Source organism: Podarcis melisellensis (assembly GCF_964234715.1).
Source record: "Podarcis melisellensis genome assembly, chromosome: 1".
Taxonomy (NCBI): Eukaryota; Metazoa; Chordata; class Lepidosauria; order Squamata; family Lacertidae; genus Podarcis; species Podarcis melisellensis.
The window spans coordinates 35,353,382-35,369,353 of record NC_138528.1 but is presented as its reverse complement, the minus strand read 5'-3'; the positions used below and the strand labels follow the sequence as shown (position 1 = coordinate 35,369,353).

Below are 15,972 nucleotides of genomic sequence, written 5' to 3'. Positions count from 1 at the left end.
TACAGTCTTAAACTCTTCAAGTAGGTTCAATTAATTTTATTCCAAAATCTGTTGGATTACTAGCTGTGTACTGACAGTGGTAATAAGATGACCCTATCTGCGCTGTTGGGTTGAACAACAAAACAATAAAACTAAGACTTTTTTTTACTTTGTGTTTTTTATTTATCCGGTGTTTTTCTTTTCCGTCTGCAATATCTTCTATCATGTCACTCTCTTCTTCTTCATCACTATCATCTGCATTTTCCAAGAAATTAAATGTTTCAAGAACATCACCAGGGTTCCTACAAGAGAAAAATATTTTCAATGTTGGTAAACAGCTATGGCTGCTGTCTGAATTAAGATTCTATGGTCAAGAAAGCCCATTTTAAAATCTCATTGATATGCACAAAGACAACAAGGAATGTGGGATTTCAAAGATTTCTAGCTAAATTTTCAGATTTTTTCCTCCGAGGATATGGCACACAGAACAGGTATTTTTGAATTACTGCCTCACCTCCTTCCACTTTTTATTCTCTAGGAAGGCAGGGCAGTATGTTGCTTTTTTCTCAGTCTGTAGCAGGTTGTCTGTGCCACAGTTTGAAGGAAGCGGTAAAAAGTGTCAGGTCTAGAAGGCAGCAAAAGCAGGTTGGTTGCTTCTAGTATCTCCAAACTAGACCAAAGATCCCCTGAGGAAAGTAAGCAGCAATTCACATCCCATGAAGGCCCAGAATGCTTCTCACTTGAAAATAGAAGCACCCTCTAAGTGAAGAAATCTTGGATTTATACATATTACGATTATCACTTTTTAAGGCAGTAGATTTTCCTAGATAAAAAGGATGTCAGTTTTTAGGTACTGTATAGACATCTGCTTCAGACAAAAGACAGGATATAAGTTTTTAAAATGAATAAAGAACATTGCATTGCCTACCTTTTATTGTCCTGTCCCTTTTGTTTTGATTCTCCACCATTAAGAATCTGTTCCAAATTTTTTGTCTCCACTGAGCCGTTTGGTTCTGAACTGGAAAGCCCAAGTAAAGACCTCACCCTCTGTGACCGTACATCCAATATTGTATCTGTGTAACCTACTTCCTGAAGATACCTAATGAATAAGAATGAAAGCATTATCTTCGCATACATTCACAAACTCCCACATATCTAAATAAGATGTGCTTTACAAGCATTTACGGTATCAATACTGAATTGTTTTGGGTTTTTAAAAACAAATTACTGAATTGCTCCCAGGTGCTACTGATTTGCACTTCCAAGTGTTGCTTCCCATACAACACTTCCCCATAAGAAAGACATATTTTAAAATACATGCTTCTATGTGTATAGGCTACCATAAGCGATCATAAGACAATCTCAAACTAAAATAATACAGTATATATAAATATATGAAAAGTATACAAATGTAACACTTACTGTCTTAATAACTGTCTGCCTTGCTTCCAGGTTAGCTGACTATTATGAGGTACTGTAGGAACCTCTGTATCTTTGGTTTCTTCTGAAATGCAAAATAACACTTTAGTAACACTTTCACTGCAAGTCTTGTACAGAATGCGGCACACAGAATAGTAGATTTTACTTATTCTATGTCCTGTTGATTTTATTTTGATGAAGATTCTGCTCCATTAAGGATCTGGTTTAGTTTGTGGGGTCCCCCCCCCACTTTAAGAGCCATTTGGCTGCAAAGTAGAAAATGAAACAGTGACAGAAATCCTAAGTCTATTTTTCAGTTTATATGTTTTTTATCGCTTCTGATTGCACATAAAGGTTACATGTTTGAATGCTCCCCAGTTAAAAATGCATGGGAAAGCAAGCATATTTGGAAGACTACGCTATAGCTTCTGATATGCATATACTCCTGCTATGCCAACTTTCCATGTGAACATTTGTTTATACATGGGGATGCACTTAAACCTTGAGATAGTAACAGCCAAGGAATTTTTGCTCTTATTTCATACAAGACTCTGCTTTTTCAAAAACTAACAAGATACTTTATGGACTTGTTCCTTTTTATCTTCCCCAGTTTTTCCTTCAGTTGTTCCTGAGGATTTTATACTTTTAGCAGAATATCATTTGTGAATTTGCACACGCACACACAACACACACACTTCTTTGTTTCTCGGAATCTCTGCTTTCCTATTTTTTCAAATATCTGGATATCATACTATTAGGGCCATCTGAAGGAGTGCTTCCACACGCCCCGTCATTCAGCCCAGATACTGAGATCTATCTCTGATTTATAATCATATTTATAAATCATAATGAAAATTAATCACAGCATAAAGACAAAGCCATACAAGAAAAACTAGCATAGAAATAAATTCACTTGGAACTGTACAAAGATACTGCTTACACAGTTGGGAAGGGATTTCTCTTTATATAAAAAGTGCGCAATAGAATAATTTAAACTAAATTCAACAGTTGCAAATAGTTTGTTACCTGATTCAAAAGTTGGCATTTTCAAGTCACCTTGGTTCAGTTCTGTGCCATATTTTAGTTTATGATATTTTGCCCTTAAAAAGTTAAACACATAAACATATTGATCAGCAATGAAAACTAATTCCCTCTGTGTTTTCCCATTGCATTGCATCTAAAAGCAATGCTCACAAAGACACTCATGCAAGGGGAATCCTTGTCCCCTTCTTCTCTCTGCAACCCCATAAAGCTTCTTCTATAGGTCAGGGGAAATCTTTTGCGAATGGCCTCCACTCTCAGGAGAATCTTTCCAGGGGGCAGAAGGGAGAAGGGCAATACAGTATGAGTGCTGCTTCAGATATAACATACTACAAATTAATATTCCTGTTAAGTACATATCCATAGCGGCTATTTCTGGCAGTTGGTGTTCTCAAAAAAATAAGAACCACAAATGTACAACGGGAAAATAGTTTTACCTCATTTCTCTAACTGTAAAACAGACACACGTGACTCTGCGTACAGCCTCCAAAATTTTATTTCATGTAATGACCTAGTGAAAAAGGTAGGAGTACCAAAAGAGTCACCCACTTCCTAAAACAAACAGGAAATTGTAATCATTAAATGACTAAGCAGATGTCAGGCACTGAAATGCCAAGGGAAAATCTACTCTCAGTGGCCCACCTAGTCCAGCATCCAGTTGTCACAATGGCCAGCCACAGGTGCCTGTGGAAATCTGCAAGCAGGACCTGAGCACAAGAGAACTCCACTCCTGCTGTTTCTAGCAACTGGTATTCAGAAGCATACCACCTCCAATGGCCATCATGACCAGTAACACTTGATAGGCCTATCTTCCACGTTCTGTAGTTTAACTATGTGTTATGTGAAGAAGTACTTTCTTTCCTGAATCTATCAACATTCAGTTTCAATGGATATGCACAACGTTGAGTGGTACAAGAGGAGAGAAAATGTTCTCTATCCACTTTCTCTATGCCTTGCATAATTTTATGAACTTCTATGTCACCTCTTACTCAGGTTTTCTCTAAACTAAAAAGTCCTCCATCCTGCAACCTTTCCTCACAGGATACCTGTCCTTGATCATTTAGTTTTCTTTTTCTGAACCTTGCAGTTGAGCTACAGTTACCCATCCATTTTGTTTCTATTTTAAATGCTGTGTTTGAGGATGGTTAAGTATATGCCAAACAGGGCATTGTTTGAAACCCAGTGACTTCCTGCCTTTCATTAAAGAGAGTGGAAGTGTAGAATTCTTAACTGATTGTCTAATCATTTTCTGCTTGCACAACTATACTGCATTGAAGCACTGTAGCCATGAAGGCTTGGCTCTCTTGCATTTTTAAAATTTTCATTTCTATAAACTCCTATTATTCCTGTAAGTCTCAAGAAGGCATGCTTCTTGTACAAGCTTGCAACTTCCCTATTAAGTCAGAAAATGTAACTTTCCCAAATTGTAACAAAATGTCTTTTTCATTTCCTTTAAATTACAACTTTTCAAAGATCTTACTGCTTCTGTTCAGTCATTAGATACTGTTTTGCAACTGTCATGCTCACTACTGCAGCAAAATTCTTAAGCTGGAAGCATTCACAATAGTGCTGTCATAGGAAAAAGGGAGGCTTTCCACATATCTGAAAAAAATGGAATGTCACATCTGTGGGATTTTAAATACAGTGTTCAAGTATACTCATAATCTGACATTGTTCAACCCATCAGGCTCCTTTATTTATCACATCTAAGACAACATGTTACAGTAAGAATTATTATAAGGCCCATGGATTAATTTCCGTTAATCAAGTCTTGGTAAGTTAAAATAAATACTTTACATTGCATACAAAAACACACACATATAAGTGGCAGCCAGTGTTGCACAGGCAGATTTTCACTTGCAGAATGGGACTTCCTCTTCCTCCTTTCCTGCGCAGCACCCAACATGCCCCTCAAAATGTGATCTGAATGTCAACAGAAAAGAAGTCCTGTTGTGCAAGCAGACATCTACTGCACAATTAGGTGGCTATCTCCCTAAGAAAATAGTGCAGAGTGGAATTCAGAAACAATCCCAGCGTCTGCAACAAAAAACTGATGGCAGAAATTGCTGATGTGAGTTTCAATGTTGAACTAAGTTGTCAAAGCACTTCAAGTAACAGGAGAGTTTATTTTGGGCAGATCCAACTCAGAAATGAGATTTTGCCATGTAAACATTAAGTGGATTGCTTTTTCCCTTTTTCTTTTAGTCAATATATTTTCTAACCTGCGGCCAATTTCCTTACATGAAATGTACATTTTAAAATATCCAATAATTTTCTCAGATTAGAGAAATGGTACACATACCTTTCTTGTTTTAATGCATATTCTAACATTTTTATTCTTCTTACTAAATCTTTCTTCAAGTTTTCTTGACCTTTTCTTTCACCTTGCAAAAATGCGATCCGAGCCTGAAAACATAAAAGTCAAATTAGATTTTTCAATTCAAGTCTCTTGTTCACATATATCATCACTGAATGTATATTCCTGCCAGAAGTTTTCAAGGTATATATTCTAAGTTTTATTTTTAAAACTCCTGTAATAAACAAACAAATAAACAATGAGTAAGATCCAATATTAGTCATCCTCAGAACAGACCAACTGAGCTCAAAGGACTTAAGTTATATGTGACCTAATAGAAATTCCTGTTTCATGAAAAAGTAAAATGATTTAATAGTCAATTAGTCTGACCAATTTCAACTGATGTTACTAATCTGCCAGGTGTTGCAGTTTTTAAAAATAATAATAATAGGATGCCAGGAACAGCACAAAAAATAAACCAAACGATTTTAAACACACACACACATCCCTTATTTCCAATAAATTCCAGTAAATCAAATTCTACAGTCAACATAAATGTTCTTTCAAAACCCTCTGAGAGATTAACCAGCTTGTCAAAGATTTTGCATTATTAATATAGTTGACAACAGAAGGAACAGGTCTGCACACGACTCACATATAAAATGTAACAGTCAAATCTGGATCTATTGTGTTTATCCTGCATATGATATCCCTAAACCTGTGCTCTATTCCTCACTTTGAAGTGACAAAAAAAAATACTCTGGGGTAAAAGAGTTCCCATATACAAATAAATGAAGTGCAGCCTTGTCAAATGCAACATTATATTCTGGCAGAAAACATTATACTCTGACACATAATTAGCATGTTCTTTCCATACAGGATCATTTGTATCTACTTTTAAAGTTTTAAGAAACATTTATGAAAATGGACCATAAAGTATTCATTGGTTTGGATTCAGAGGTGCACAAGAAAAACTCCATTATCGTGGAATTTCCTCACACCTTCAGCCATTATTATTATTATTATTATTATTATTATTATTATTATTATTATTATTATTATTATTACCATCATCATCCTCATCACAATACAATAAGATAACAATTACAAAAAAATAAAAACAAGAGAATGAAGTCCTCTCTTAAAGACAATTCTCAGCCCCCAGTTCCAACAGAAGGTAGCAGCTCCTCCCAGCTCTCACCTGGCATCTTTCCTTTCTCCTCCTAACCTCTCACCCTGGAAGACCAACATTACCCTGTCTCCCACCCATGAGTACACAAACCCTGGAGCTTAACAAAGGCCCTAAATATATCCACTGAAAAAAGAAAGAAGGCAAAGTATGTGAAAAGAAGAAAAAGGAAAAGGAAAGAAACAAGAAGAGAGGAAAGAGAAAGGGGGGGCAAAGGAAAATAAAAGGAAAAAGACAAAAGGAAAATAAACATCAGAGAAAAATTTAAATGCAGGAATCACAACTAAAGCATCCGTGACAGATGGCCATCCAACCTCTGCTTAGAAACTTCCGATGAAGGAGAGTCCACCACTTTCTGAGGGAGTCTGTTCCAATGTTGAACAACTCTTACCACCAGAAAGTTCTTCCTAATACAGTGGAACCTCAGTTTCCGAGTGTATCAGAAGCAGAACGATTCGGAACCCAAACGCCAAAAACCCAGAAGTGAATGCTTCCATTTTTGAACGCGCCTTGAAAGTCGAATGGCTTCCGAGGCACGTTTCTCCATTGAAACTGCCGAACGCCCATTGTGCCTCAGTTGTTGAACGTTTCGGAAGTCAAACTGTCTTCCTTAATGGATTACGTTCGACAACCAAGGTTCCACTGTATTTAGTTGGAATCTCCTTTCTTGTAACTTGAATCCATTCATTCAGGTCCTACCCAAACTGTAGATGAAAATTCTGTGCACCTTTTTAGCAGCCAGGATTTCCTCACAACCCAACAAAATGGCTACAAGCAAAGTAAAAAGGAATTTAATTTCCTAGAACAACAACGTAGCTGGTGAAAGAGTAGTTCAGAGTATTAAACAGAACACCAAAATGGTTTTTTCTTTGGTGGAGACTACAGAGAATGAATAATCCCCCTATGAAGATAAGGCAGGCGCTGATAGCTAAATGGTTCTGCCAATAATTAAAAATATACCTCTTTACCTGAACTTTCCCCAACTGTTAATCCCATTTCCTGGCATTCCTGGTTACTTTGACTGATAAATATTTTTATTGAAAAGGTTTTTGTTGTTCTATTTAATTACATCCTGTTGTATTATTCTGTAGACTACTATGACATTTCTTTGAAATAAAAGGCAGTATACTAATAATTTTAATAAACAAAACACAGTTCCAGAGGTAACAGCTAAGTGCCAGCCAGCTAAATCCACAGGTTCTCCTCCCACCAGAGTGACTACATTAACAACTGAGACACAAGTGGGTTGTGATATATAGCTAAGGAGAAGAAAGAAAAATCTGACAGTCAGCCTACTTTCCTGTCATTGTGCGGAGGAAGAGTGATCAACTGCAATCTGCTCAGGTAAGATGTACATAAAAATGTACACGACACAATCTGAATTATTAACCTTAGCCTGAGAAATGAGTTTTACTTTCTTACCACTTTCATAATGCATCACTGTTACCATAAAAACTAAATAGTCAAGAATGGCCAGAAAGAAATTAGAAACGCACCAGTGATTTTCCATTATATGGCATGTTATCTTTCTTGGTAGGTAATATTCCAGTCTGATATTAGGCAAATATACATGAAATCGTGTGGGTGCTCTACTTATATTGGAATCATTCATGATGCTTAAGCCATGTGTATTTAAAATAGTCTAGTTCTACCACTGAACCTGTTGTATATTTCCACCTGCCTATTTCAAAACATAATAAAAAAAACCAATGTTAAAAAAAGGATAGTGAAAATAGAGCCATTAAAGTGACTGGTATGTAATTGTACCTGGCCCAGCTACAAAACAATCTTAAATACGCTGTGCATGAATCAAAAAAACACTAGAAGACATCCATCCATAAACATATAGAATTAGTCTGCAAATTCTCTATTTACCTAAAAGTAAATCCCAATGAACTCAACAGGTGATGTTCAATGCGGTACAAGCAGAAGTACCAGGACATCATCTTCCTCCATTCCCTCCTGCAGCACCCTCCCAAATCAGCTCCAGATGTTCTTCCTACTCTTCACAGCAGTTTTAGGAGTGGTGCAGGAGGAAGAAGAGGAAAGGGAAGTCCCATTGCACAAGTGTTCTGCTTGCAGATGGACAAAACTCTATGTCACCCACTGGAACTGCCTTCTATCTAAATAGACATATATAGGAAGTGTTGCTACTAGATTTATTCATATCACTGGTTATTATTTCAGCAAAGTACACCAATATTTTTCTAAAATATAAAAAATGAAGACAGAAATAACTTCTGTAAATTACGAAGAATCACTATGATATTCAGTTATATGAATGTTCTTAACACAGCTTATAAATTCCAAAGACTGCAAATTGCCTCCCTTTCTACTTCTGGTGCTGTGGAATACAGTAGTGCCTAGAAACCGTGTTTGATTATCCTTCTTCAATCAAGCCTAAGCCAGGCTGCAGCTGGAGAAAACAGGAGTATCTGGTGACTGTGTTCAATGCCCCTTCTTCCCTTCTTCAATGGAGCCTGATTCTCTGTTTGTTTCAAAGTATACAAAGGCATAACATGGCATTAGTAAGTGTGAGCGAGGCTCTCCCCATAATAATTTATCAATCACAACACCATTCTGAGAATGAGTTGTACAGATACTTGTGGAAGGACTGAACAAATGTTAAATGGTCATAACAAGGAAACAATGTCAGTCATATGAAAGCCATGACAGTGTCCATGCTTAAACAAAAATTATTAAAGTATATTTTTTTTCCATCAGTGGGATAATGGTGATTTCCTCCAAGAAGAAATTGATTAGGATGGTGTTAGGGGGAAAGCTGGAACCAGAGAATACAGACCACAAGATCTATAGAAATTACAATATCCAGGAAAGAGTGAGCCAACCCTAGACCTTCCTTTCTCTAACGTTTTCTTTGTAAGAGTGCTTGGAAACTACAATCAGTCCAGAATGGTATAACCAAGCTGTTGACAAGGGCAGCTGATAGAAAGCATAGAGGCTCTGGGCTGAATTCAACGTGCTGGTCTTAACTCCTTGTTTGGAACAGTGATATGTGAAGGACCAGCATCTCTGATAAGAAGCTCCTTGCCTACTGAAATCATTATTATAAGGATATTACATTTATCATTGAGACTGTATTGCTTTGGATGATCTCAACCCAAGGTTTTCCCTGTAAAACTGGAGCTCCGAAGCTTACTACAAGCATTCTTCTAAATGCAGCTTGCTTATAAAGTTGGTAAAACTATGAATCTGAATTAGGAGAGCAAGATCACAAGTTGGATTTATTCAAGGATTATTTGGAAGTGCTGTTTAAGTAAGCAAAAGTGCATTCACACATCCCTTTATGCTTGAAAAGAATGCACGATCAGCTTCTGGACTGCCTATATCGCTATCATACACATGGGTTCTACACAATAAGTCGTAACCCTCCCCAACAAATTTGATATAACACCCCTTGCTACTTTCTTATATCTCTCACAAATTTAGTTTTCCATCATGCATTATGTAAATGTATCAGCTTCATATGTGTTAATTATAACTGAAAGCGAAATGTTAAAAACAGCAGCAGAGATGACAGAAAAAAGAACAATACAGATATTGTGTGAAGGCTGACAGTAGAACAGCTAATATCAGTTTCTTATGCAACAGGGGACTTTCCTACGGAGAACTGCAGAGTCTTGATTAAAGGTGGAATGAACTGTTTTTCTCACATAAAGTAGTCCAGGAGGGCAAACAGCTTGTACAAGAGAGTCCAAATAGAAACAACTGTTTTATGTGGAAGACAATGTTAAGTATTCAGAGAAAAATCATGACACAAGAGCCGATGCAAAATCAAGTTGGTCCGCATTTCAAATGCTCCCAAAGTGGCTTTCTTCTGTTACTGTTTTTAACAGTTATTTATTGTAAATCACTTTGAGGAAGGCATGTGATTATTTTGAAGCAGTGTTATTGCTACAAATTCAGCAAGTTTTAACTGAGTGAGTGTGAAGATGTATTGCGAATTTTTCATCTCAAAAGGAGCTGAGTGAATCAACAGGTTAAACAGACACTCCTTCCCTTTTGAAAACCAATTGTTCATTTGTGTGTTTTCTTCCGTACCGGAATCTAAATAATATTGAAAGCTTGTTTACTCATTTATTTCAAAGGTATAAGTCTATGCCAACAAAAGATTGTTATGCAGTGCTACCTCTGGTTGCAAACAGGATCCATTCTGGAGGCCCATCCGCAACATGAAAAGAGTGCAACCCGCAGCGGCACGTCTGCGCACACGCGGGTTGCGATTCGCCACTTCTGCGCATGCAACAAAACCAGGAAGTAACCCTTTCGGGTACTTCTGGGTTGCCGCAGGATGTAACCTGAAAGAACGTAACATGAAGCAGATGTAACATGAGGTATGACTGTACTCTGTAATAAATTTATTTTGTCATTCCCACACCATGACCACCTATGGCACAACAATGAAAGGAAGAGACTAGACACATGCCACAGGAGAAAGGAGCATGAGAAGGCCAGCTACATTAGTCATCCTAATCAGAGCAAAAACTGTGTCTCTAATATCAGCGGCACAAAGTGCATCTGTAATGCTGCATTTTCTTTATTATTTCACTATTCTTATAACTACTTATACTACAAATACAACATAGTTCTCTGGGAAGCTGACAGAAACAAAACATATATCAATACTGTTCAAACTGTTATGGAGCAGAAATGCAAAAAAAACTTTAAAAAAATAAAATAAATCAAAATAGCAAGGCTAATCTAAAACTAGCCTGAGTACAGCATCTTAAAAAAAAATGAAAGTAATATAAAATCATCAACAAAAAGAGGGGAATGGTGCAAAGATCTGGCACACCAGAAATATGTACCCACTATGATTAAAACTGAAATTAAAAGTCCTGGGAAGGAAAAAAGGTATTCACATGATTCTAGGAAAACCACAATGTAGGTGCCAGGCAAGGCTTTCTGGAAAGATCATTCCATAAACTGAGCGCCACCACTGAAAAGGCCCTCTCCCTAGTAACCACATTGTTCACTTCATTAAGCAGATGATCCTGAAGAGCAGCAGCTTATAAGGATCCCAATGGAAACTGCCTGGAAGAGAGAGCGAGTGACCATGTAGAGGAGTAATTAATACCTGTTCCAATAAATAGCCTGGCTGATGTATTATGTACTAACTGACGTCTCAAGAACATTTTCAAAGTCAGTCCCAAATACAACACACTGCAGTTTAAGTCTTAGTTTAGTCCAGTCCATTACCGAGTTTAAGCACTTGTTCAGAACACCCACTGCTTCACTTGGATTAAATGAAAAGGAGATATAAAGCTGGGTGCCAGCCACATATCGGTAACACCTCAGCACACCCACAGTGGTTTCTAGGGATAGAAATTCCCCAGGCGCCAGGACAGTTATGCTACTGGCGCGGGTCCAACTGCAACCACTGGAAATCTGTGAGTGCCAAGTTGGCGACTGACATCTCTATCTGGCTAACCCCTACTGCTTTCTTAAGCAGGCAAGCAGAAAAGCTTATTTATTGCATTTATATCCCACCTTTTTCTCCAAGGAGTACATGGCTCACCCTCCTCCTCAGTTAATCCCTACAATGACCCTGTGAGGTAGACTAAGAGGCTGTGACTGGTCCATGGTCACCCAGTGAGCTTCATGACTGAGGGGGGATTTGAACCCTAATGATGATGATAATTTATTATTGTTGTTGTTGTTGTTGTTGTTGTTATTCCCTGTCCACTACCAAGGGCACCACTACCAAGAAGGCCCAGGTCCTAGTCCAATACTCAAACCAATACACCACGCTGGCTTCCTACAGTTCTTCTCCTATGGGGCAGCTATATAAATTACCGGTAAGTAGGTAAATAACTATGAGGAAAGCAAACTGTCTGATTTATTTTCCTTGAAACTTAAATTTGTTTTATTCTGGATTGTTTTATAGTATCTGATGTTTTAATGTGTTGTGAATTTTTTCTTTAAAATATAAAGCGGTATAGAAATGAAATTAATAACAATAATAAATCTCACCACAAAAAGGCACCTAGACATTTTGTTGGGACGACCGTAACCTGGGTTTAAGATCTCATTTGACAATAAATGTATATGTCTGAGTTTCTAACACTGGTTTCATGCAGTTGTTGAATAGCGTGAGAGATAAAACAAAGCCATATCAAAGCTCACAGCATAACTGTCAAGAAGAGGAACAATAATTCCTGGGTACCATCTTCTAGCACTGAACATTTAGATAGCAATAAAACTACCACAACACTGTACCTCCAACCCCTACTTTCCAAAGGCAATTTTATTCAGCAAGCTTCTAGTTGTGTCCAGCACCAATAACTCAGAGAAAGTGTGAAAGACCAAGACATGTGGATTTAAAACCAAACCAAACTCAATTCCAGTGGCGTCACAATCTCAGTATTAACACTGAAATCACAAGGTACTCCCCCCTTTTTTAAAAAGGCTCTGAATATGCTTTGTAAATGAGATACTATTCTTAAACTTTACACCTGTTCTAGTAAACACCCTTCAAAAATTAAGTAATTCATAGACAATGTATCATGTTCTTGTTACCATGATTAAATCATTAAGTTGTTAGTTAGGGCAACACCCCCACCTCCCCTGGAGCTACTTAAGACCTGTGGGAAGGAGAAGTGCAGAAATTAGGACAAGGGAGCCGGTCATATCAGCTCCTTAAGTTGGCTCCTGGATTTTTTTTAGCATGTTTATTCCAATATTATAAATTGTAAAATACTTTGTTGACTTGTTTTGATATTATATTCAAGATGCAGCATCAGAAATGCTTTGTACAAAAATGTTGCTGATTTCCAATTCATATAAAAATGCCACATCAAACATATCCAAGAAGTACAATCATCCTCTTTGCAGGTTCTATCATCTTTGTGGCTCAGTCATCTTGGACTCAACCAGTATATTACCCTGAGAAGGGCTGTAGTCAGGATGTGGAGAAGGGGATTTCACTTTCTTCTCATGCTGCAACCCATCAACTCATCTATATTCCTTTCAGATTGAACTAAGATAGTAAGGGTCTCACCACAAAAACTGAATAGTGAAGAGAGTATGCAGTTTCACCCAACTCCCTTCTCAAGAAATACCAGTTTCCACAATTAACCATTTATAACCAATCTAGTTATGTTTATTACTGTCATTCATGATATTGATGTCCCCAAAATATATTAATGCTTATTTGAATAACAGCCATTCCGCTTAATTGAAAGCCACCTCAAAATCCATTAACTGCAACGATGTTGGGATTACACTTCGTTGAGATAAATATTTAAAACACATCTAATACTGCCAATTGTCTTTTTAAAACCATATTGATCCTTGTCCACATAGAACATATTTAACCTTTAGCCAAGAATATCATTTAACTAGTATATCATATAACTTATAAACTCAGCATTAAAACTATAGGAAACTAATGAATTGCTTTATTTTAAATACTGTATAGTTTTAATGCTTCCCTCACTGTAACTGGCTGTCCTGGTCTGCTTTTCTATCATTAATGGGGGTTTGCTGGACAGTTCTGAATCTCATTTTTATCAAGTTTTTCAGCCACATTACTACAGCAATCATAAAACCCCTGTACAATCTCCAGTAGTTTTGTATATATTTATTTTTGTATATATTCTGTTGACCCAGTGGATGCTTTTCCCCATTTCCTTATGATCAAGGAAGCAGTTTGCCTAGCTTGTTTCCAAACTCAATTACTGTCACTATGGCATAACTGGCAGTTTTGGCTGTACTGCAAACACTTACTACCATTTATCTCTTGCAGTAATAATTAACCTGCAGCCCCTACTCTGCTTATACAGTTTTCCCCATTTATCTGTTCTTTCAATATTGTTTCCAGTCATTTAAGTTGACCTCAAAAGATTGGACAACTGGGCCTAAACTAAAAAATGAATTTCAATAGGAACAAATGTAAGATTCAACACTTAGGCAGGAAGAACCTGCTATTCAAACTTGGTTTACTAGTAGTACATGTCAAAAGGGTCTACAGGTCTTAGTAGACCACAAGCCTAAAATGAGTCAACAGTGTGATGCAACAGGAAAAAAAGTAATGTTATTCTAGGCTGCATCAACAAAAGTATAGTGTTCAGGTCAAGGGAAGTAATAGCACTGCTCTATTCTGCCTTGGTCAGACCACACCTGGAATACTGCATCCAGTTCTGGGCACAACAATTTAAGAAGGATATTGACAAGTTGACAATATGGTTCCCAGTTTGGTCTGCAGCACTGCTTCCCATGAACCATGGCCACCTACCGTGGTTATACTGTGAGGGCATAAATGAAGCACTAGGACAGGGGGCAGCAAGGTTTACCTTGCCTGGGCCGGTTCACTCCAGCGGAGATCCCTCCGTGGGCTGGATTGCATGCATGCCTGAGTGCGCATGCCTGTGATTTCTGGCGTCTGTGCAGACGCGACTTCCAGCGCCACGGAAGCGAGTCCCCGCGCCACGCCAGTTTAACACAGCACACAGGGACTCGCTGAGCAGGTGGCTCATCGGCCAGTTAAACAACCCCCATGGGCCGCTTGTGGCCCATGGGCCTTAGGTTGCCTACCCCTGCACTAGGAGTTTAAATTTCGGCTAAGAATATCTGATTAAAAAGTGAGAACTTTCTCCAAAGCCCATCCCTTGTAAGGCATGATCCCAGCACTGAACAGCTGATTGGCACTTAAAGTGCATCTTCAAAAGAATTTGTTATAACCACCAATCAGCTGCTCAGCAGTTATAGTGACCTCCATCAAACCTTGACAGGTGTCAATTATATGACATCATTATAACAGTAGAGGGTTGACAGGTGAGTGGTCCTGCACACCTGTCAATGTTGGTAAGTGGGATTGTGGGTGAGTTTTGAAGCTGGCCTACTAGCCAAACTCAGTTCTCCATCCCAGTACTACAGTTTACATAGAGGGGATCTCCAATTTTCATGGATTATCCTCTCAAGACACAGCCTCTTACTTGTCATTCCAGCCTGTTTAGAACCAGTTGGAGATTTTTATTGGTCCTTCCTTGAGAGAAAGAAAAAGCCAGTAATGTATATAAAAACTAATCTAGGAAACTGCAACAAACTAAGGGAACATGAGTTAATGACAAAAGCTGCAAGATACGTGACAGAAATCCTGAAGTGAGGCTCTCTGTATGTCACTGGACTCTACCTTCTATTATCCCTGACCATTCCACATGCTGGCTGATGAGAGTTAAAGTACAACAACATCTGGAGGACATCATACTGACTAATCTTGCCCTGGAGTGACCTATCAAACTTTCAAAGGACTAACACATGTCTACTAAGAAGCAAGTCTCATTTAGTTCAATGGGATTTAGTCCCAGATAACTGGATACAGGGATGCAAGTCATCTAATGCTGTATTAAATGGTCTTCAATGCCACAAAAGACACAAAGCTTCACCTAATATCTTTCCTATGACAATCACCATAATTCATCTGAATCAGTGTTTGACATCTACATTATTTCTCCATGTCCTAGAACCATTACCAGATTGTAAAAATCTCAATAATAAAAAAGGTTTGAGCCACACTGCTAGCAGATAAAGCATCTAACTGAAGATACTTACAATCAGCCCAAGCTGGGTCCTATATGTCATAAACATATACGATTGTGAATTTGACTTGCTTAGCTAGTCTCATGAATAAACATGACTTCTCTTTCAATATGATATACGTGATCCCTCAAAGCAGCAACAGCAACAACAAAAGTAATTCTGTTAAATAATAGGTTTGCCAAAATATAGTTGTCACTTGTCATGACACCCAACATCTAGAAGGCATTTTAGTCTTGATTACATTATTACTGTTTGTTCTCCTTTTGCTTTGCAGTACATTATAAAATTCAGTGTTTGCCTCACAAGAACCCCATAAGATGGAATGCTGTTGGCCCCCCCAACAGGAAACTGCAGGTGAGAAATTGCACAGCTGTGCACAAGTCAGTACTTGTCCTCTGACAGACCTAGGGCTTCCAGATCCAAATCTAACTATGTGGAAAATCAACCATATTAATCAGGAAAAGCACACCGCTTTTACATGCCTCAC

The 15,972-nt window shown here is 37.9% G+C and overlaps 1 protein-coding gene across 4 annotated transcripts in view; it reads right to left on the bottom strand.

Moving 5' to 3' along the window:
- The window catches only part of STRN3 (striatin 3), a 42,448-nt gene that overhangs the window by 24,768 nt on the left and 1,708 nt on the right, over positions 1-15,972 (bottom strand). For all 4 annotated transcript variants that reach the window (XM_081917672.1, XM_081917674.1, XM_081917673.1 and 1 more), the window contains exons 2-6: positions 4,742-4,845; positions 2,425-2,498; positions 1,402-1,483; positions 908-1,078; positions 149-281 (exon numbers count right to left, since the gene is read on the bottom strand). In XM_081917672.1, the coding sequence (XP_081773798.1) occupies positions 149-281; positions 908-1,078; positions 1,402-1,483; positions 2,425-2,498; positions 4,742-4,845 (564 nt within the window). The remainder of the gene's footprint in view (positions 1-148; positions 282-907; positions 1,079-1,401; positions 1,484-2,424; positions 2,499-4,741; positions 4,846-15,972) is intronic.